Raw genomic sequence first — 20,000 nt, 5'->3', positions numbered from 1 at the left:
GGAGTTTGCATGTTCTCCCTGTACTTCAGGGCTTAGTACCCTGTCCAGGATGCCCTTCGCCTTGTGCCCAGAGTCCCCTGGGAGAGGCTCCAGGCTCCCCGCGACCCTGTGTAGGATGAGTGGTATAGAAAATGGATGGATGGAAATTTTACAGCTGAATTTCAAGCTAAACAAAATTCTGACCTGAACACTTCCATCCAATAAGGATAACCACTTTTGCTCTTATTTATTTAGTTTAACATCAAACCACATCATTAAAAATGAATCAGAATTTCTCTGAGGTGTAGTTCTGTGATGTGACGATTTTCTCCCAACCAGAACTTGAAGAGCAGCTGAAGAAAAAGGAGCAGGAGCTTTCAGAGCTGAACAGCAATAACTCAGGTGAGAGAGCTGTTCTGGCTGTGTCTTGTTTTGATATGTTGGTTTTACCTTGCTGGGACTGGACAGGAAACAGGAAGTGCATGCTGCGGTGTGACACCAAGGGTGGAATAAACATAAATAAACATTTACTTTTTTATTTCACATTTATTTATTTAATTTTATATCAAGCCATATCATCAAACATTAATTGACTGTTTTCTCCAAGTTGAAGTGAAAACCTGTAAGTCTGTGATTATTTTTCACCAAACAGATCTTGAAGAGCAGCTGGAGCAAAAGGAGAAGGAACTTTCAAACCTGAAGAACAATAACACAGGTCAGAGCTCCGTTTCTCCACCCAGACTCCATCACTCTCCATCACTCTCAGTCCAGTACAGTGGGTTCTTATTGGATAAGAACATGATAGAGAAGTAGAGCAATTATTAATCCCACTCAAGGATGATGGTGGGATTGACCATCACTCTCTCGGTGTTTAATTCTGTAGTATATGACCCCTTTATTTCCCATGTTCTCTGTAGATGTGATTGATGAGAACGAGCGTCTGCGAGATGATGTGACGAGACTGAACGAGCGAGTAAAGGAGCTGCAGAGTGAGACACTTAACTTTCATTAATTTAATGCTTTAAATGATGGAAAATAAGAAATATGAACATCAGTCCATTTTGAGGTACCTCTGATTGGTTTCAAGGTATCATTGATCTGTAGCGAGGTATTATCACGAGGTATCTGTCATGGGGTATCTTTGTTTTGTCTCAAGATATTCATCTGTACCAAGGTATAATCTGCCTTGTTATATCAGTCTGTTTAGCAGTATCTTCAATACTTCAGATGTACAGTCAGTGGAAATCCTGGTACATTCTAAATCTTAATCCACCGTCTCGAGGTTTCGTTAAAATGGCATGAGGTGTCAAGGGCTTCCAAGGCATCCACACCCACAGCTCAGATCAAGTGGGTTTTTATTGTCATTCCTCTATAAAGCTCGTATACACTGGAATGAAATGTCGTTTCTTCAGAACCATGGTGCAACACAGAACAGGACAATAAATACACAGGACATGGGCTATAAACTGTAAACTATTGTGTAATGTAGCAGCAATACTGGCAGAAAAACGAGTTCCATAATGTAAATGACTGATGCAGCTGTGTAAAGTGCAGGTGTGCAGTGGTACTGAGTCTTACTGGGTTTGGTATTTGACTGGACCAGGTGTGCACTGGGAGGCAGCATGGTGTTGAGTAATCTGACTGCTTCAGGGAAGAAACTGTAGTGGACTGTAGAATCTGCTGGTGGAGGCACGGATGCTCCTGTACCTTCTGCCAGATGGCACGACGGTGAAGATTCCATGAGAGGGGTGAGAAGGTTGTCTGCAATACTGGTTGCTTTGCAGAGTCAGCGGTTGTTGTATGAGGTGTTGCTGGTGGGTAGAGAGACCCCGATGATCATTTCAGCAATCGTCACAATTCGCTGTAGGGTCTTGCGGTTAGAGGCTGTGCACTTCCCGTACCACTCGGTGAGACAGTTGGTCTGGACGCTCTCTATTGTCCGTCTGTAGATGGAGGTGAGGACGAGAGGGTGAAGTTTGGCTCTCTTCAGCCTCTGTTGGAAGTGGAGGTGCTGATGGGTCTTCTTGGCTAGGCAGGTGGTGTTGAGAGTCCAGGAGAGGTCCTCGTCATGTGCACACTGAAAAACTTGAAGCTTTTGACTCTCTTCACAGTTGTTCCGTCAATGTACAGTGGTGAGTGGTCCACTCGGGTTCTCCTCGAGTCGACAATCATCTGTTTAATTTGAACAGCATTAAGAGATAGATTGTTGTCTCTATGCCATTCTGTGAGCTGGTCCACCTCCTCCCCGTACGCTGACTCATCACTGTTGCTGACGAGGTCCACGGCTGTAGTGTCATCAGTAAACTCGATGATGTGATTAGAACTGAACTTTGCAGCACAGTCACGGGTCAGCAGGGTGAACAGCAGTGGACTGAGCACACAGCCCTGGGGGGCGCCAGTATTCAGTGTGGTGGTGCTGGAGGTGGAGTTCTGGAGATCCTGACGGACCGGAGACTCCTGGTCAGAAAGTCCAGCATCCAGTTACAGAGGGAGGTGTTTAAACCCAGCAGGCTCAGCTTTGTTGTCCGGTGTTGTGGGATGACTGTGTTAAATTGGGATATTATTTATATTTTGCTTGTATTTTCTCATTTGTAAGTCGCTTTGGATGAAAGCGTCTGCTAAATGAATAAATGTAAATGTATATGTCTTGTGCTTAATACTATTATCATCTAAAATGTTTATATTTCTCATTTGCAGCTGTAATGTAATAATCCGAATGAAATTACTTTCGCTTATTATTTATTTAATTTTATATCAAGCCATATCATCAAACATTAATTGACTGTTTTCTCCAAGTTGAAGTGAAAACCTGTAAGTCTGTGATTATTTTTCACCAAACAGATCTTGAAGAGCAGCTGGAGCAAAAGGAGAAGGAACTTTCAAACCTGAAGAACAATAACACAGGTGAGAGCTCCGTTTCTCCACCCAGACTCCATCACTCTCCATCACTCTCAGTCCAGTACAGTGGGTTCTTATTGGATAAGAACATGATAGAGAAGTAGAGCAATTATTAATCCCACTCAAGGATGATGGTGGGATTGACCATCACTCTCTCGGTGTTTAATTCTGTAGTATATGACCCCTTTATTTCCCATGTTCTCTGTAGATGTGATTGATGAGAACGAGCGTCTGCGAGATGATGTGACGAGACTGAACGAGCGAGTAAAGGAGCTGCAGAGTGAGACACTTAACTTTCATTAATTTAATGCTTTAAATGATGGAAAATAAGAAATATGAACATCAGTCCAAGTTAAGATAAGAATTTCTCTTTCAGAGTTTCAGGCAGAACAAAACTCTGAGCTGAACTCCTCTCATAGACCGGGTGTTCTCGTTAATCTGCTACACTATATTCTCACACTCGAGCTGCTGAGAACTGCAGTATTACACGCTGACATGTACTTGATTTTGACCTGATGTTCTTTCCAAACAGAAAGTGAAGAGCAGCTGAAGCAAAGGGAGAAGGATCTTTCAGACCTGAATAAAAACACAAGTGATGTATTTATTTCTATATATTTGTGGTGTAGTACAGTGTACAGTATTAGTATAAATATATCTCCATTAATTCATTTTAAACTTATCATTGATCCACCTCAAAATATCATCCACCCATTGTAAGGTATAATCTATCCATTCTGCAGAATCCTCCGTCAATTCCGAGGTATCCTCAATTTGTCTCTAGGTATCAGTGATCTGTCTCTAGGCATCATCAGTCTGTTTTGAAGTTTTGTTTCAAGGTACTGATCAATATCAAGGTATCTTCTTCCTTCAGATAAAAGTATGTGCACCCTTGGCCATGGTTTTCACCCCCAAACTGTTGCCATAGAACCCGATCCCATTTGAAGGTCCAGTAGCGTCGGCACACTGAAGACGCTCGAGTGTGTTTTTGGATGAGAGTAGAGGCTTTTTTCTTGAAACCCTTCCAAACAGCTTGTGGTGATGTCGGTGACTTCAGATTGTAGTTTTAGAGACTTTTGGTAATAAACACCAGAGGTGGTTTTGGAGTACACAGAGAGGTAGCCATATGGAGAAGTACCTCATGCCCACGGTTAAATATGGAGGAGGATCTTTAATGTTTTGGGGCTGTTTTTCTGCCAGAGGACCTGGACATTTTGTTAGGATACATGGCATCATGGACTCCATCAAATATCAAAAGATATTAAATGAAACCCTGACTGCCTCTGACAGAAAGATTCAAATGGGCCGTGGTTGGATCTTCCAGCAGGACGATGATCCAAAACATCATCAACATCAACACAGAAATGGTTTACTGACCACAAAATCAAGATCCTGCCCTGACCATCCCAGTCCCCTGACCTGAACCCCATAGAAACCCTGTGTGGTGAACTGAAGAGGAGAGTCCACCAGCGTGGACCTGAAATGTGAAGGATCTGCAGAGATTCTGTATGGAGGAACGCTCTCAGATCCCTCGCCATGTATTCTCCAACCTCATCAGCGTTATAGGAGAAGACTCAGAGCTGTTATCCAGGCAAAGGGAGGTAGCACAAAGTACTGACTAAAAGGGTGCCAAATTGTTGCATACCTATATTTAACAAAGAATTTTTTGTAATAAACCTGTGATGTGTTTGTAATTGTTTGATATCCATAAGAACAGAGTATTTTTGTGACACTTTTTTAACAAAAGATCAAAAGGTTAAGCAATAAAGACAAATTTCCACAGCCTTCTTTGATCATATTCAACCAGGGTGCCAATATTAATGGAAGGAACTGTATATTAAGCATTTTTGTTTCTGTGTTTTATTCTGTACTATATGAACCCTTTACTTTCCATGTTCTCTGTAGATGTGACTGATGAGAACGAGCGTCTGCGTGATCTTGTGACGAGACTGAACGAGCGAGTAAAGGAGCTGCAGAGTAAGACACTTTACCTCACTCACTTTCATCATATTTCATTACTTTTAAATGATGGAAAATAATCAATATTCCCTCACGGGGGATATGTTTCTTAAGAAAAAAGGTAAGTTTTAAGTAAACTGTACTATATTTGTGGTATAATAATATGTACTGTAATAATTCATTTAAAATATGGACTTAATTGAACCTTTAGTTCACCTTGAGAGTAGGAGTGAGAGTAGCGTATAGGAGTGAGTGTAGAGTATAGGAGTGAGAGTAGCGTATAGGAGTGAGTGTAGAGTATAGGAGTGAGTGTAGGAGTGAGTGCAGGAGTGAAGGAGTGAGTGTAGGAGTGAGTGTAGGAGTGAGTGTAGGAGTGAGTGTAGGAGTGAGTGTAGGAGTGAGAGTAGCGTATAGGACTGAGTGTAGGAGTGAGTGTAGGAGTGAGAGTAGCGTATAGGACTGAGTGTAGGAGTGAGTGTAGGAGTGAGTGTAGGAGTGAGTGTAGGAGTGAGTGTAGGAGTGAGTGTAGGAGTGAGAGTAGCGTATAGGAGTGAGTGTAGGAGTGAGTGTAGGAGTGAGTGTAGGAGTGAGTGTAGGAGTGAGAGTAGCGTGTAGGAGTGAGTGTAGAGTGTAGGAGTGAGCGTAGGAGTGAGCGTAGGAGTGAGTGTAGGAGTGAGTGTAGGAGTGAGTGCAGGAGTGAGAGTAGAGTGTATGAGTGAGTGTAGGAGTGAGTGTAGGAGTGAGTGTAGGAGTGAGTGTAGGAGTGAGAGTAGCGTATAGGACTGAGTGTAGGAGTGAGTGTAGGAGTGAGAGTAGCGTATAGGACTGAGTGTAGGAGTGAGAGTAGCGTATAGGACTGAGTGTAGGAGTGAGTGTAGGAGTGAGAGTAGCGTATAGGACTGAGTGTAGGAGTGAGTGTAGGAGTGAGTGTAGGAGTGAGAGTAGCGTATAGGACTGAGTGTAGGAGTGAGTGTAGGAGTGAGTGTAGGAGTGAGAGTAGCGTATAGGACTGAGTGTAGGAGTGAGTATAGGAGTGAGTGTAGGAGTGAGTGTAGAGTATAGGAGTGAGTGTAAGAGTGAGTGAGAGTAGCGTATAGGACTGAGTGTAGGAGTGAGTGTAGGAGTGAGTGTAGGAGTGAGAGTAGCGTATAGGACTGAGTGTAGGAGTGAGTATAGGAGTGAGTGTAGGAGTGAGTGTAGAGTATAGGAGTGAGTGTAAGAGTGAGTGTAGAGTATAGGAGTGAGTATAGGAGTGAGTGTAGGAGTGAGTATAGGAGTGAGTGTAGAGTGTAGGAGTGAGTGAGTGTAGGAGTGAGTGTAGGAGTGAGTATAGGAGTGAGTGTAGGAGTGAGTGTAGAGTGTAGGAGTGAGTGTAGGAGTGAGTGTAGGAGTGAGTGCAGGAGTGAGTGCAGGAGTGAGTGCAGGAGTGAGTGTAGGAGTGAGTGTAGGAGTGAGTGCAGGAGTGAGTGTAGGAGTGAGTGTAGAGTGTAGGAGTGAGTGCAGGAGTGAGTGCAGGAGTGAGTGCAGGAGTGAGTGCAGGAGTGAGTGTAGAGTGTAGGAGTGAGTATAGGAGTGAGTGTAGGAGTGAGTGTAGGAGTGAGTGCAGGAGTGAGTGTAGGAGTGAGTGTAGAGTGTAGGAGTGAGTGTAGGAGTGAGTGTAGGAGTGAGTGTAGGAGTGAGTGTAGAGTGTAGGAGTGAGTGTAGGAGTGAGTGCAGGAGTGAGTGTAGGAGTGAGTGCAGGAGTGATTGCAGGAGTGAATGTAGGAGTGAGTGTAGAGTGTAGGAGTGAGTATAGGAGTGAGTGTAGGAGTGAGTGTAGGAGTGAGTGCAGGAGTGAGTGCATGAGTGAGTGTAGAGTGTAGGAGTGAGTGTAGGAGTGAGTGTAGGAGTGAGTGTAGGAGTGAGTGTAGAGTGTAGGAGTGAGTGTAGGAGTGAGTGTAGAGTGTAGGAGTGAGTGCAGGAGTGAGTGTAGGAGTGAGTGCAGGAGTGAGTGTAGGAGTGAGTGCAGGAGTGAGTGTAGAGTGTAGGAGTGAGTGTAGGAGTGAGTGCAGGAGTGAGTGTAGAGTATAGGAGTGAGTGTAGGAGTGAGTGTAGAGTATAGGAGTGAGTGTAGGAGTGAGTATAGGAGTGAGTGTAGGAGTGAGTGTAGGAGTGAGTGCAGGAGTGAGTGTAGGAGTGAGTGTAGAGTGTAGGAGTGAGTGTAGGAGTGAGTGCAGGAGTGAGTGTAGAGTATAGGAGTGAGTATAGGAGTGAGTATAGGAGTGAGTGTAGGAGTGCTGCAGATCAACATTAATCGGTTTTAACATTGGATCGTGTTAAATTGTCTTGTTTCTCTTTCTTAACACCTTGAACAGAACAGCCAGTTACGGCGAAACCACCAAACGACATCACTGTCTGTAAGTCAAGACTAATTACACTGTTAAGATACATTTGGTTAAATTTATTTGAAATCTGTTTTATAAGGACTTAACACACGTGTATGCTTTGATTGAAGGATTTATGGAATAACATGAATTTATACAATCAATTTATATCAATATACACGCCCCCTTTACTGGGACCATGGGACACAGAGGCCACGCCTCTAACCTAGCAAGTCAAAAATTACCTTAGCAACCGGATGCTTACTTCACACTCAATAAAAACTAATCTGGCATCCATGGGTCTTGATTTCATCTCTCTAACTGTTTAGAGTATTTTGTTTTGTTGCTCTCTTTCCCTCAGTCTCTCTGGAGTTCGACCCACAGACAGCTCACCGGAGATTCCATATCTCTACTGATGGACGTACGGCGAGTGGTGCTGAGAACGCAAGAGATGTACGTGATAATCCGGAGCGCTACGACACGGCGATCGCTGCCCTCACAAAAACGGGCTTCACCTCAGGGAGGTGCTACTGGGAGGTACAGGTGAAGGACCGTTCATGCTTCGTGGTGGGCGTAGCGGCTGAAACGGCGCCCCGGAAAGGAGAGATCAAGTACAAGCCCAATAATGGCTACTGGACCATACTGAGAAAGAAGGATGGGCGGCACCAGGCGCAAACCGAACGGCCCATTACACTCCGCTTCTCGGACAACCTCTCCATCATCGGGGTCCTCACCGACTTCACCAAGGGGGAGGTGGCCTTCTACAACGCCCAAACCAGAGCGCTCATCTACAATTTCAGAGAGAACAACTTAACAGAGAAGCTGTACCCGTATGTGGGCACCTGCACCGACGAGAATCCACATGAGTCGGCCATAGAGCTGCTGCAGACTCGCCCGCCACTGTGGCTCAAGGAATAATCAAACGCACGTCAATTTCCGCTAGACGCTTCATTGAAAAATGCCCACACGCTTGTAACAGTTGTATTAATTCCTAAAGTAAAAAAATGACTTGCAAGTTTCTTTGTGCTTTGTCTATCTGGTTTTGAAAACAACACAGCAGATTCATGGCAACAAAATTCGGGGCACAAGCCGGGGGACGCCCTGGATGCGGTGCCGAGCCATCACAGAGTTACCATGACAACCAAAGTTATTTTGTTCATCACTAACACTCGACAAGCTAGTGAGGATTTGTTGTCATCCTCAAATCTCAGATATTAATATTATTCCAAGTCCCTGGTGCTTACTTAACGACATCACAAACCAGTCCATATGTAGCCCCGCCCCCAAATCAGTTCTATATAGTAGTACTGAGAAACACTCAGGCATGGCACAGACGAGGGGTGAGATGGAAAAGATGCTATCTAACCTTGCAACCTTGATATCTTTTGTGTACAAGCTCTTGTTAAACACTGTAATATGCTGGAAACCGAAAATACGCCAAAAAACATCCTTTAGTGTCATAAATAAATAACGAAAATCTATCTTTGATGTTAGTATCTTTGACTGAGATAACATGTAACCTGTTTATAGTTAACATCTGTTAGATAGATTTCTCAGAGATGCAACAAAATATCAGTCAACAATGATGAAAACGTTGCAGTGGTTCGAGTTCCTGCTACAAGTTCTGCTAACTGGGAAGAGGACCTCATGCGGGGAAAAGTCTGAATTTGTCTGAAATAAGAAATCAATATTTAAATGTCACGGTTTTGAGGTGTTCAGGGGTATAGTGCTGCTTTATATATAGAACCGTTGCTTGAACAGTTCACCGAGTGGATGTGACGAAGCATCTGGGGATCTGCTCCTTCACATTCCAGGCGCTGAATGCACATTTAACGTTTCTTGTAAAAACTCTTCTGCCTGTAAAAAAAACAAAAAAAAAACAACACCACAAGTTATCATCAAAGGCAGGATTCCAGACATGATCAATAACAAAAAAGTGTAATGAAGGGAAGTGAGGTTTTCACTGGGAATATTGGAACCTTTTCATTGGAACATCTGTCTAGAATTACATCTGAAATTAAAATTTGGGAATATTAAGATGTGGTTTTAATACTCGCGCACATAATGAGCTCCATACAGCACGGGGAGTAGACCCGCTTCCCCACTGGTCCCTCTGGGAACTCTGCTACTTTAAGGTGTTTTCACACTTGGTCCTTTTCTGCAGTCTGAGCCCGGTTCGCTGGATTTTGGTCCCGTGTGTGGACAGTCCAAACCATCTCAGACCCTTTTAAAGCGAACCGAACCGAGACCATCTTTTCGAGGTGGTCCGAGTCCAGTTTGTTTTCAGCTTATGATACGGTTCTCTAACATTGTGTGTGAACACAGATCACTCCGGCTCGCTGGATTTTTCCGGATCAAAGAATTCTCACTCAGTAAAACTCGTGCTACTCAACATGTCTGCTTCTGCTAGAAGAGGGTTAGAGGTAATAGTGTTGGTTTTGTTACTTGCGTATATAAAATGATCGTTTTGCAGAGTTAACTTGCTCTGACCCAGCAATAAACAACGCTATTATTTTGTGTTATTATTTTATTTCTTTCATTTTTTTTAAATGATTGCATTCTCCATTTCTCTTTTGTAATTTTACAAACGTTGTACAGGATAATTAGCACGTTTAGAGTCAGCCATGTTGTACAACACTGATGTACCCACCATGCACAGCACTGCAGTGTGGACCAGGACCCAAAAAGCAACAGTATGAACACTCCGAGGTCGGAGACCCCATTAGTGCTTAAGTGGACCAAAAAGGATCTCTTGCAGGGACAGGGACACTGTGAGTGTAAAGAGAACCGGGTCCTTTTTCACTTGGTCCACTTCAACTGGTCCGAGTTCGGTTAAAGAGGACTCAAGCGTGAAAACATCATAACTGCAGGGAATTCAGAACCAGGACTTAACGCTGCGAAAACAAGTTTAACCCAAACACCGACTCTGCAGAATCCACTGCTGTTTTCAGGAGAAGGTCTTCATTTAAACATTGTGTGGTTGACTATCAAGATTTGAGTTGAATTTAAAAACAAACAAACAAACAAACAACTTATGGTATTTACTGATCTATTTATTCATTCACATCAAATATAAATATGATCAGCTTCACATTCTGGATTAAGGCTTTACTCAAACAAAAGAAAGACCTGATTTCTGACCACACACTTACCAATGGAGAAAAAAAGCTATTAAACATATGATGATTTATAGACCTGGAATATTTTTAAGGCTAAGTCTTAAAAACACACACTATACACACATGCACACTATACGCATGTACTCGGCTGTTTAATACCTGGATGATTGTGGAGCTGTAATGAGTTCCGTATTGCACTGAATGGCTCTGAGCCGCCTGCACAGCCTTCAAACTAACGACCGTCACCATAAAATGGCCGCCCCAAACCTTTCCCCACCTAATTTCCCGTCGGGCTACAGGCTGTCGGCGTTTCCTGTGAAGTTCCTGAGGCGATCCCTGTGGCGTGGGACCGCGCGTTTACGGCGTCTTGGCCGTGTTTTTTCCGGTGTTGGTGTAGCGAGCTAAGGAAGGCGAATTTCTCTCCGCAGATGGCACACTGGTACGGCTTTTCCCCCGAGTGCATTCTCTGGTGCTGCTTCAGCGTGCACGTCCGGGCGAAGCTCTTGTCGCACTGCGTGCACTTGTACGGTCGCTCTCCGGTGTGCGTCTTGCTGTGCTGGTGCAGGGTGAACTGCTTCCTGAAGCTCTTTCCACACGCCGTGCACTGGTAGGGCCGCTCGCCAGTGTGGATGCGCCGGTGGCTGCGGAAGTGCCCGTGGCTGGAGAAGCTCTTCCCGCAGTCGGAGCACAGGTACGGCCGCTCTCCGGTGTGTGTCCTCTCGTGACAGAGCAGGTGGCTGGCTTGTCGGAAGCTCTTCCCGCAGTGCGAGCACTGGTACGGCTTCAGGCCGGTGTGGACGCTCTCGTGCGACCGGAGACTGTCCAGGCGTGAGAAGGTCTTCCCGCAGGTTTGGCATCTGAACGGCTTCTCGTTGGTGTGCGAGCGCTCATGAACCTTGACGCGTGGCGCGTGGCTGAACGTGCGCTCGCAGTACGAGCAGCGGTACGGTTTCTCCCCGGTGTGCGTCCTCAGGTGCGCCTTGAGGTTCCCCTTCGTCCGGAACATCTTTCCGCACTCCCTGCAGGGGAACGGTCTCTCGTCGCTGTGCGTCAGCATGTGTGCTTTGAGGCCCGACGAGCCGGCCAGGTTTTGTCCGCACACCTCGCACACGAAGCCGCTGACACCCGTGTGTCGACTCGTGTGCAGCTTCAGCTCGGCCGACGTCACGAACCCCTTCCCGCACTCGTCACAGCAGAACCTCAGCTCCTTCGCGTGTCTCTTCATGTGGTTCCGCAGGCTTGGCGCCGTACCGTAGCTTTTGTTGCACTGCGAGCACTTGAACAGTCTCTCTTGAACACCGCAGTCGCTCTTCGGTTCCTCGGCCTCCGTACGCGTCTCCTTAACGTCTCCGTTCACTTCAGAAACCTGGTCCTTACAGCTCGTCCCGGGTCCCGCGTCTTTCCTCGTTTGGGGTTTGAGTTTGTTAACACGTGGTTGTTTTCTTTCTGACGCAGGCGACCAATTTCCATCGTCGCTGTCAGCTGAAAGATGAGAAACGGCAGAGATTATCCGGATATATCTCTAATAAAGTCACGATAATAAACTCATGCATGATTGCTTATCTAAAGACATCAGGGACGAATAAACGAGGAACTGATGAATAATACTTTGTTTAATTAATGTTAAAGGTGAACAGAGAATTGTTCGACATCCAGCCAGACGTTGGAAAATTCCAGTGGCAGGAATTCTCTGTTCACCTTTAACAAGACGTGGTAACACATCTAACCGAGACGTCAGCGTGGCTTTAGAGCGCTTTCTTCTTGAGTTTTTTAGACAAGCAGAAGAACTGCTGTAGAAACAAAAAGACCTGGGATGATATTCATTACACCGTGCTCGTCATCGTTTCTGTCTGCTGCTGAATTTCTATAATGTGGCGTACTGCGGTATTTCCGCCCGATAACGGAGACGCCAGGTGAACCTTTCCATGCCCTACACGCCTGAGAACTTTAAACCAGGCGTGTTTATTTATTTATTTATATTTACGCAAGGGACACACTGTGGGGAATTACGTCCTCGTCGTTAGCGCTCGGTTCCCCGTCCTCCTCCTCCTCATTATTCGTGACGGGCGGGATCGGCTCCACGGTCCTACAGTCCACCAGCTTCACCGAGCACATGGTCAGAGGAGTGTGTGGTGCGCAGTCTACATCGGACTCCTCGCGCTCACCACACACACTCTGTGCCGAGTCTCGCACTTCTGCTGTGTTGAGATCAGATTTACACATAGAGCACAGCGCTGGCGAAGCTCCCGGCACCTCCTGAGAGGAAACATACACAAGACAGTGAGAAGATGACTGAGGAGATCTTATCTGATCATCTCTCACACACACACACACACACACACACACACACACACACACACACACACACACACACACCTGACGAGTGTTTATGGCTTTTTGTCGCCGTAACGATTCCTCCAGTGCAGACACCAGCTCTCTGAGCTCACACACTTCAGCGTGGAGGTGCGAGATGTCGGCCATGGACAGATCGGTCCCGACGGACACTGTGCAGGAAGATGGAGGATCACAGAGCAGGTGGAGCTGCAGGAGAGCTTCTCCTCCTCCGCCCACACACTCCTCCTCCATCGTGCTCTCCACTGCTTAACTGATGGAGAGATGGCAGACATTACAGCAGGAAAGATCAGAAAGTCGTGATTAAATCCCGGGTATTAACCAACAAACACTCACACACTCACTCACTCACACACATAGACAGACAGACAGACAGACAGACAGACTCACACACTCACTCACTCACTCACACACACAGACAGACAGACAGACAGACTCACACACACACTCACTCACTCACTCTCTCTCACACACACACACTCACTCACTCACTCACTCTCTCTCACACACACACTACAATTTAAAAGTGTTTCTATAAATCTATGATTTTTCACTTACGTTTTTAATTATAAATCCATCATCTGCAGTGTGTGAGTGTTTCTTGACTATTTTTAAGCCCCGCCCACTAATCATCCATACATAAAAATAAAAATACACTGAATTAAAACAACAACCTAAAAATAAACTACACGTCCCATGAACCTCAGCGTGTAACCAACCATATCCCTCACAGTACTAAAGCATCTTTCATTTATAATTTAATAAACTCCTCATTTTATAAACACAATAAAACAACATGTGAAACGAGTCTTGATTAAACATCTATAACAGATCTGTGTGTAAGTGATTATCTCCTGATTATTTATACAGTAATGATAGCCAATCAAAACCTTCACAACACCGGACAAAAACTTCAATATTTATATTCAACATTACCCGAAAGAAGAGAAGTTTATTCTCAGGTCAGTTTCACCATAACAACGCTTCTTCTGCTGCTTCTTCTGCGACGCTGCTGTTGCGGAGGAAACCAGCGCTGAAGCGCATCATCTCCCCCTGCTGGTACTGAATATGAACTGCAATACACTGCATTTGTCCTTAATAACCTTTACATTTCTTTAAAAGCCTTCCGGATGACTTTGTTCTCAAAGAGAAAAATTAAGATTTTGTATTTTCCCCAGCTTATCCAGCTCCTATGAATTGAAGTGTTATTTTTTTTTTTTTTTTTTTTTTTTTTTTTTTTTTTTTACACCTTCATCTATCTGTAAGGTATATAGTGTATAAGTGTAATCATGTACCTGTGTTGTTTTTGCTCGTCATTTAGTTAAACATCATTAAATGACTCTATATTAGTGAGCTTAGTTGCAGTTATCTCACTGGCTATTGTTAGATACTAAATAAATAAGTAATTGTGTAAGCAAAATGTATTTATTATTCTATACATATTTAAATTCATTTCAGTCGGGTGAGTGTGTACTAGCACAGCTGTGTATTAATAAGATTAAAGTCTGTTTTAGCCCTGCTGAAAAAACACAGTAGAAACCATCACACAAATTCTGATGGTTTCCACTGCAAATACTATTAAAAACCATCAGCCTTTAACCATTAAAACCATTACAAGATATACTATAGTATAACTATAGTTTCCATTATGTAGTAGGACATAGGTGCTTAATGGTATCCACTAGAGACAACACACCACTAATAGAAGTAGATCACCAGTAGAGACCCACAGGGACCATTACAGTTTCCACTAAAACCAATACAATTCCTATTATACCCATTAAAACTGTTACACATTCTATGAGGTTTCTATTTGGGGTTTTGTTCAGCGGTGAGTGTATTTATAACATAAAAAAATGATGATAAAGTGAGCCCACAGAGACCGACCGATAGACCGATAGATTAGACAGACTGACAGATTAGACAGATAAACCGTGTTGTAAATCTTTCTGGATGACAATCAAAATACTGAAATTTCATCAGAACAAGGATAAAAACTCGACGACCTAAAGAACAGACAGGTGTACATCAGGAGTGAGCAGAAATCACTTTCAACTGAATTGAACTTAAAGGATTAACTCATGTATCTTTTAACTCATAATGAGGGGAAATAATCCCACAACAGATTGAACTCAGCAGTTTATCTGATAAGTAATAGGTCATATTTTGATGTTTTATCAGCGGAGGTGAATAATAAATCATGAATTAATGTGTCCGGGAATTCTGAAGCGACACTTTTGCGTTGACAGGATCTGTTCAACTCTTATTTTGTACTTCCGCTTCCGGTATAATCCGGAAATCACAATCGGCTGTTAGTAATCTGCGCGCGCTCGCGTGTGTGTTTGTGCTGAGCTGGAACTTCTCTCGCGCTGGCTGGGGTATGTAGTGTTTTATTAATTTATATATAATTATATATTATAATTAGTTTAAATCGTGTTTATATCGATATAAAAGCAAACAAGACTGCAGTTTAATCTTATAAACAGCACTGATTCTAATGGATTTATAACTGAATAAATTATATTAACTTTAACACCGCAGTAACTGAATTATTATTATTATAATTATTATTATTATTATTATTATTATTATTTTCATTTTCTTATCACGTGTTCCACCATTAAATGTTGTATTTATAATTACCACATACTGGAATTCTGCTGTTGTTTGTAAAGTAACTCAGATTGGAAAACACTGTAAAAGTTACATAGTAATAATAAATGAATTCGCTTCTGGGGTTTTTCTTGTTTGTTTTTACATCAAAAAGAAAAATAATGAAAAGTTAGTGTTCTATGTCACAGGATTCATGTAAAAAAAAAAAAGTTTGACTAAAAAGACTGTTTCGAAAGCGTTATTGACTTACTGTTCACTGGGATTCATTTATAGAAACGTGTACCTCTTAAAATGGGCGTGTTCTGAATTAGAAGGGGGCGTGTTCTGAATTAGAAGGGGGCGTGTTCTGAATTAAAAGGGGCGTGTTCTGAATTAAAAGGGGCGTGTTCATCCTGAACTCTTTTGAAGAAATCTGAAAAACTTCAGAATGAATGCAGTTTATTTACGTGACGTTTGAGAATGATGATAACAGGAGATCTCTAGTGAGAACTGGAGTGACGTTTCCTTCTCCAGCATTATAATCCAACTTCACACTTTTAATGTTTAATAATAAACTAAACCTGTATAAATGTTTCTTTACAACATGCTTGTGTCTGATCCCGCCCAGCTCCGGATTTTACTCCCATCGGACCACCAGTTTAATGAGACGAAGGCAACTCATTTACATGAACAGCATCTTATTAAGGAGAGAAACACCAGAGTGTGTGTTGTGTTTGTTTTCACACTGCAGTAATTGTTTGGTGAGGTGTGTGTGTACATGTGTTGTTGGATCTCCACTAATAATGTTGTTGTTGCAGAATGATGTCAGTGGAGCGGGTGCGGTGGTGTGACAGTGACGGAGAGTTTCCAGGAGAAATGGTGATGTTTATGCAGTCAGTCGCTCTGAACACTGATCTCTCCATGGAGGACATCGAGCTTCTCCACACTCAGATCACTGCACTGAGGGAAGAGGTGGCTGAGCTACACCACAAATTATTAACACACCACCCAAAGGTGGAGCTACAACACCAGGTGAGGGGTGGAGTAGAGCTTTATCACCAGGTGAGGGGTGGAGTAGAGCTTTATCACCAGGTGAGGGGTGGAGTAGAGCTTTAACACCAGGTGAGGGGTGGAGTTAGAGCTTTAACACCAGGTGAGGGGTGGAGTAGAGCTTTATCACCAGGTGAGGGGTGGAGTTAGAGCTTTAACACCAGTGGAGGGGTGGAGTTATCGCTTTATCACCAGGTGAGGGGTGGAGTAGAGCTTTATCACCAGGTGAGGGGTGGAGTAGAGCTTTATCACCAGGTGAGGGGTGGAGTAGAGCTTTATCACCAGGTGAGGGGTGGAGTAGAGCTTTATCACCAGCTGAGGGTGATATAATGAAAAAAACCCACATGTGTATATTGTGATTTTTCAGCAGGCGGTGTTGTGTCCTGGAATGAAGACTGAACCGAATCCTTTCCTAACGGAGCAGCAGGAATATCTCGCACTGAAACCGGAATTCTGTTCAACTTCCGAGTGTAAAACTGAACCACATCACACACACTTCCACCATGAAGACCTACACACACTCACACGGGTGGAGGACCTGCATGCTGTTTTTAAAAGTGAACCTGAGCCACTGGAAATCTCACACACTACACACACACACACTACACACACTACACACACTGATGAACACACACTACACACTCGCAGGAACTCGGACATGAAACATGTGGCTGAAGAACCGAGTCTGAAGAAGGAAGAACATGAAGATAATTGTTGCAGAATGATGTCAGTGGAGCGGGTGCGGTGGTGTGACAGTGACGGAGAGTTTCCAGGAGAAATGGTGATGTTTATGCAGTCAGTCGCTCTGAACACTGATCTCTCCATGGAGGACATCGAGCTTCTCCACACTCAGATCACTGCACTGAGGGAAGAGGTGGCTGAGCTACACCACAAATTATTAACACACCACCCAAAGGTGGAGCTACAACACCAGGTGAGGGGTGGAGTAGAGCTTTATCACCAGGTGAGGGGTGGAGTAGAGCTTTATCACCAGGTGAGGGGTGGAGTAGAGCTTTAACACCAGGTGAGGGGTGGAGTAGAGCTTTATCACCAGGTGAGGGGTGGAGTTAGAGCTTTAACACCAGGTGAGGGGTGGAGTAGAGCTTTATCACCAGGTGAGGGGTGGAGTTAGAGCTTTAACACCAGGTGAGGGGTGGAGTAGAGCTTTAACACCAGGTGAGGGGTGGAGTAGAGCTTTAACACCAGATGAGGGGTGGAGTAGAGCTTTAACACCAGGTGAGGGGTGGAGTAGAGCTTTATCACCAGGTGAGGGGTGGAGTTAGCGCTTTATCACCAGGTGAGGGGTGGAGTTAGCGCTTTATCACCAGGTGAGGGGAGGAGTAGAGTGAAACCAAATCTGCGATTTTTAAAATGGTGTTTAAAGTGTTTTAATATTTGTGAATTATTTTGAAGTGTACAGCTGTATATAAAATTATTCACCCCCCTGTATAGAATCCCTCATGACAACACAAATATGCAGAACAGGTGTTGTCTCAAGCACACCTGATATAAACTAATCAAGGCCTTCATTAGTTGCAGCAGGTGTGCTTGAGCTGGAACACATGAAATACCTGAACTGGCTAGGGGCAGAAAATTCATGAAATATCCGGAGGGGGCAGAAAAAGGAAGATCTCAACGGCTGCAAGCAGCTTTGTGAGAAGGCAGGTTGTGAAAAACCCTCGAGTGACTGTAAAAGACCTGCAGCAAGACCTGGTGTAACAGGCACTGAGTTTTCAGTGAGTACAATAAGGCAGAAGGTCCATGCCAGAACTCCAAGACGTTCACCACGACTGACCCAAAAGCACAAGAAAAGTCTCTCAGAATCATATAAATAATCCACAACTTTTCGGCACGATGGATCAGCGGTATGTCTGGAGGAAGAAGAATGAATAAAGAACACTCTGTCCACAGTCGAGCATGGTGGAGGTTCAGTGATGCTCTGCGGCTGCTTTACATCCTCTGGCACTGGAAACCTGCAGCGTGTGGAAGGCGAGATGGATTCAGTGAAGTATCTGGAAATCCTAGGAGAAAACATCATGCCGTCTGTGAGGAAGCTGAAGCTTGGGCGTCATCGGACCTTCCAAACAGGACAACGATCCCAAGCGTACCTCAAATTCCACCAAGGCTTGGGTGCAGAAGAACTCCTGGAAGATTCTACAGGGCCATCACAGTCACCTGACTTGAACCCCATAGGGAATCTCTGGTGGGATGTGAAGACGACGGTTGCAGCACGCAAACCCAAGAATATTACTGAACTGGAGGCCAGTGCTCATGAGGAACGGGAGAAGATTCCTCAGGAACGCTGCAGAAGCTCTGCACCTCGTTTACAGCAGGTCATAACAGCAAAAGGTTCTCTCCTAAGTACTAAAGATGATTGCCATGAGGGGGGTGAATAATTTTGAGACTGGAGAAGTCATTATAATTTACATTTTCAGTTGAATTTGGGGAAACCACTTCAAGCGTTCGTCGTGTCGAACTATTTCAGTTGCTTTTGTTTGATGTGTTCATCACAAGCAGCTGGAAGTCTGTAGATTGTAGCAGTAAACCTGATCTGCGGTGAGGGGTGAATCATTCTGATTGCAACTGTATTTTGTAATCCTTTTTTTTTTTTTTTTTTTTTAAAGAAGTTTTAAAAAATCATTTCTATATTTTTTTTCATATGTTTAAATAGTTATTTTTAACATTTCTTATATTGAATTTTTTTCCCAGTAACTGTTATATATAATTTTTTTATGTTTATATTGTGATTTTTCAGCAGGCGGTGTTGTGTCCTGGAATGAAGACTGAACCGAATCCGTTCCTAACGGAGCAGCAGGAATATCTCGCACTGAAACCGGAATTCTGTTCAACTTCCGAGTGTAAAACTGAACCACATCACACACACTTCCACCATGAAGACCTACACACACTCACACGGGTGGAGGACCTGCATGCTGTTTTTAAAAGTGAACCTGAGCCACTGGAAATCTCACACACTACACACACACACACTACACACACTCGCATTAAGAAGTGTTCAGTGCAGCTGGTGGATTTCAGGAACTCGAACATCAAACACGCGACCAAAGAACTGAAGAGCCTGAAGAAGGAAGAACATGAAGATAATAAAACTGATGGTTTGAACACTTCTGGTAAGTTCCCGTCATGGTGACCACGAAGGTTCTAACACAAATCAGTAGAACCAGGCGTTTTTATTTATTCATATATCGACTGGTTTGTGATTAACCCACAGGTTTTTTGTTTCTCTCCTTCATGTCTTCCTGAAGACCCCGCTGATACGAGGAGCACATCTAACAAAACAAGAGCGAAAGATCTGGAACGTCACACCTCGAAGCTCATCTGTGAGGAACTCTCGGAGAAGCCGTTCCGCTGCTCTCTCTGTGACAAGAGCTTCACTTTAGAGTTCAATCTCCTCAAACACCAGAAGCTCCACGCTGGAGAGAAACCGTTCTGCTGCAAACGCTGCGGGAAAACCTTCACGCAGTTGTACAACCTGACATCTCACCAGAGAACACACACCGGAGAAAAACCCTTCCTGTGCAGCCAGTGTGGAAAACGCTTCTCTCAAGCCTCCAAGCTGAAAACTCACGGCAGAATCCACACGGGAGAAAAACCCTACGCGTGTCTGACCTGCGAGAAGCGCTTCTCCGATTCTTCCACGCTTAACAAGCACCAGAGAACACACACCGGA

General features: G+C 44.1%; 3 protein-coding genes across 8 annotated transcripts in view; 2 read left to right on the top strand and 1 right to left on the bottom strand.

Moving 5' to 3' along the window:
• si:ch211-14a17.10 (putative leucine-rich repeat-containing protein DDB_G0290503) overlaps positions 1-8,211 on the top strand; it is a 29,127-nt gene extending 20,916 nt beyond the window's left edge. Inside the window, exons 38-46 of one of the 3 annotated variants that reach the window (XM_053676342.1) lie at positions 319-381; positions 632-694; positions 897-968; positions 2,821-2,883; positions 3,086-3,157; positions 3,410-3,469; positions 4,780-4,851; positions 7,188-7,229; positions 7,558-8,211. In XM_053676342.1, the coding sequence (XP_053532317.1) occupies positions 319-381; positions 632-694; positions 897-968; positions 2,821-2,883; positions 3,086-3,157; positions 3,410-3,469; positions 4,780-4,851; positions 7,188-7,229; positions 7,558-8,114 (1,064 nt within the window). In that variant the 3' untranslated portion in view covers positions 8,115-8,211. The remainder of the gene's footprint in view (positions 1-318; positions 382-631; positions 695-896; positions 969-2,820; positions 2,884-3,085; positions 3,158-3,409; positions 3,470-4,779; positions 4,852-7,187; positions 7,230-7,557) is intronic. The other 2 variants (XM_053676343.1, XM_053676344.1) reach the window with 2 other exon arrangements.
• Positions 8,212-10,228: 2,017 nt separating this feature from the next.
• Positions 10,229-13,891, bottom strand: LOC108258756 (gastrula zinc finger protein XlCGF57.1). The gene is made up of 4 exons (XM_017457643.3): positions 13,604-13,891; positions 12,692-12,920; positions 12,313-12,571; positions 10,229-11,797 (listed from the first exon to the last, which is right to left on the bottom strand). The coding sequence occupies exons 2-4, from the start codon at positions 12,899-12,901 to the stop codon at positions 10,593-10,595; spliced, it is 1,674 nt and encodes a 557-aa protein (XP_017313132.1). The 5' UTR covers positions 12,902-12,920; positions 13,604-13,891; the 3' UTR covers positions 10,229-10,592.
• Positions 13,892-14,948: 1,057 nt separating this feature from the next.
• LOC108258753 (zinc finger protein ZFP2) overlaps positions 14,949-20,000 on the top strand; it is a 6,394-nt gene continuing 1,342 nt past the window's right edge. Inside the window, exons 1-6 of one of the 4 annotated variants that reach the window (XM_053676348.1) lie at positions 14,949-15,045; positions 15,888-15,980; positions 16,078-16,291; positions 16,680-17,243; positions 19,065-19,440; positions 19,576-20,000. The exon at positions 19,576-20,000 is cut by the window's right edge and continues 1,342 nt beyond it. In XM_053676348.1, coding sequence (XP_053532323.1) covers positions 15,922-15,980; positions 16,078-16,291; positions 16,680-17,243; positions 19,065-19,440; positions 19,576-20,000 — 1,638 coding nt within the window. In that variant the 5' untranslated portion in view covers positions 14,949-15,045; positions 15,888-15,921. Of the gene's footprint in view, positions 15,046-15,887; positions 15,981-16,077; positions 16,292-16,676; positions 17,244-19,064; positions 19,441-19,575 lie in introns of all 4 variants that reach the window. The other 3 variants (XM_053676347.1, XM_053676346.1, XM_053676349.1) reach the window with 3 other exon arrangements.

The sequence above is a fragment of the Ictalurus punctatus genome, chromosome 26 (genome assembly GCF_001660625.3).
Source record: "Ictalurus punctatus breed USDA103 chromosome 26, Coco_2.0, whole genome shotgun sequence".
Classification (NCBI taxonomy): Eukaryota; Metazoa; Chordata; class Actinopteri; order Siluriformes; family Ictaluridae; genus Ictalurus; species Ictalurus punctatus.
This window is presented reverse-complemented; position numbering and strand designations above follow the sequence as displayed.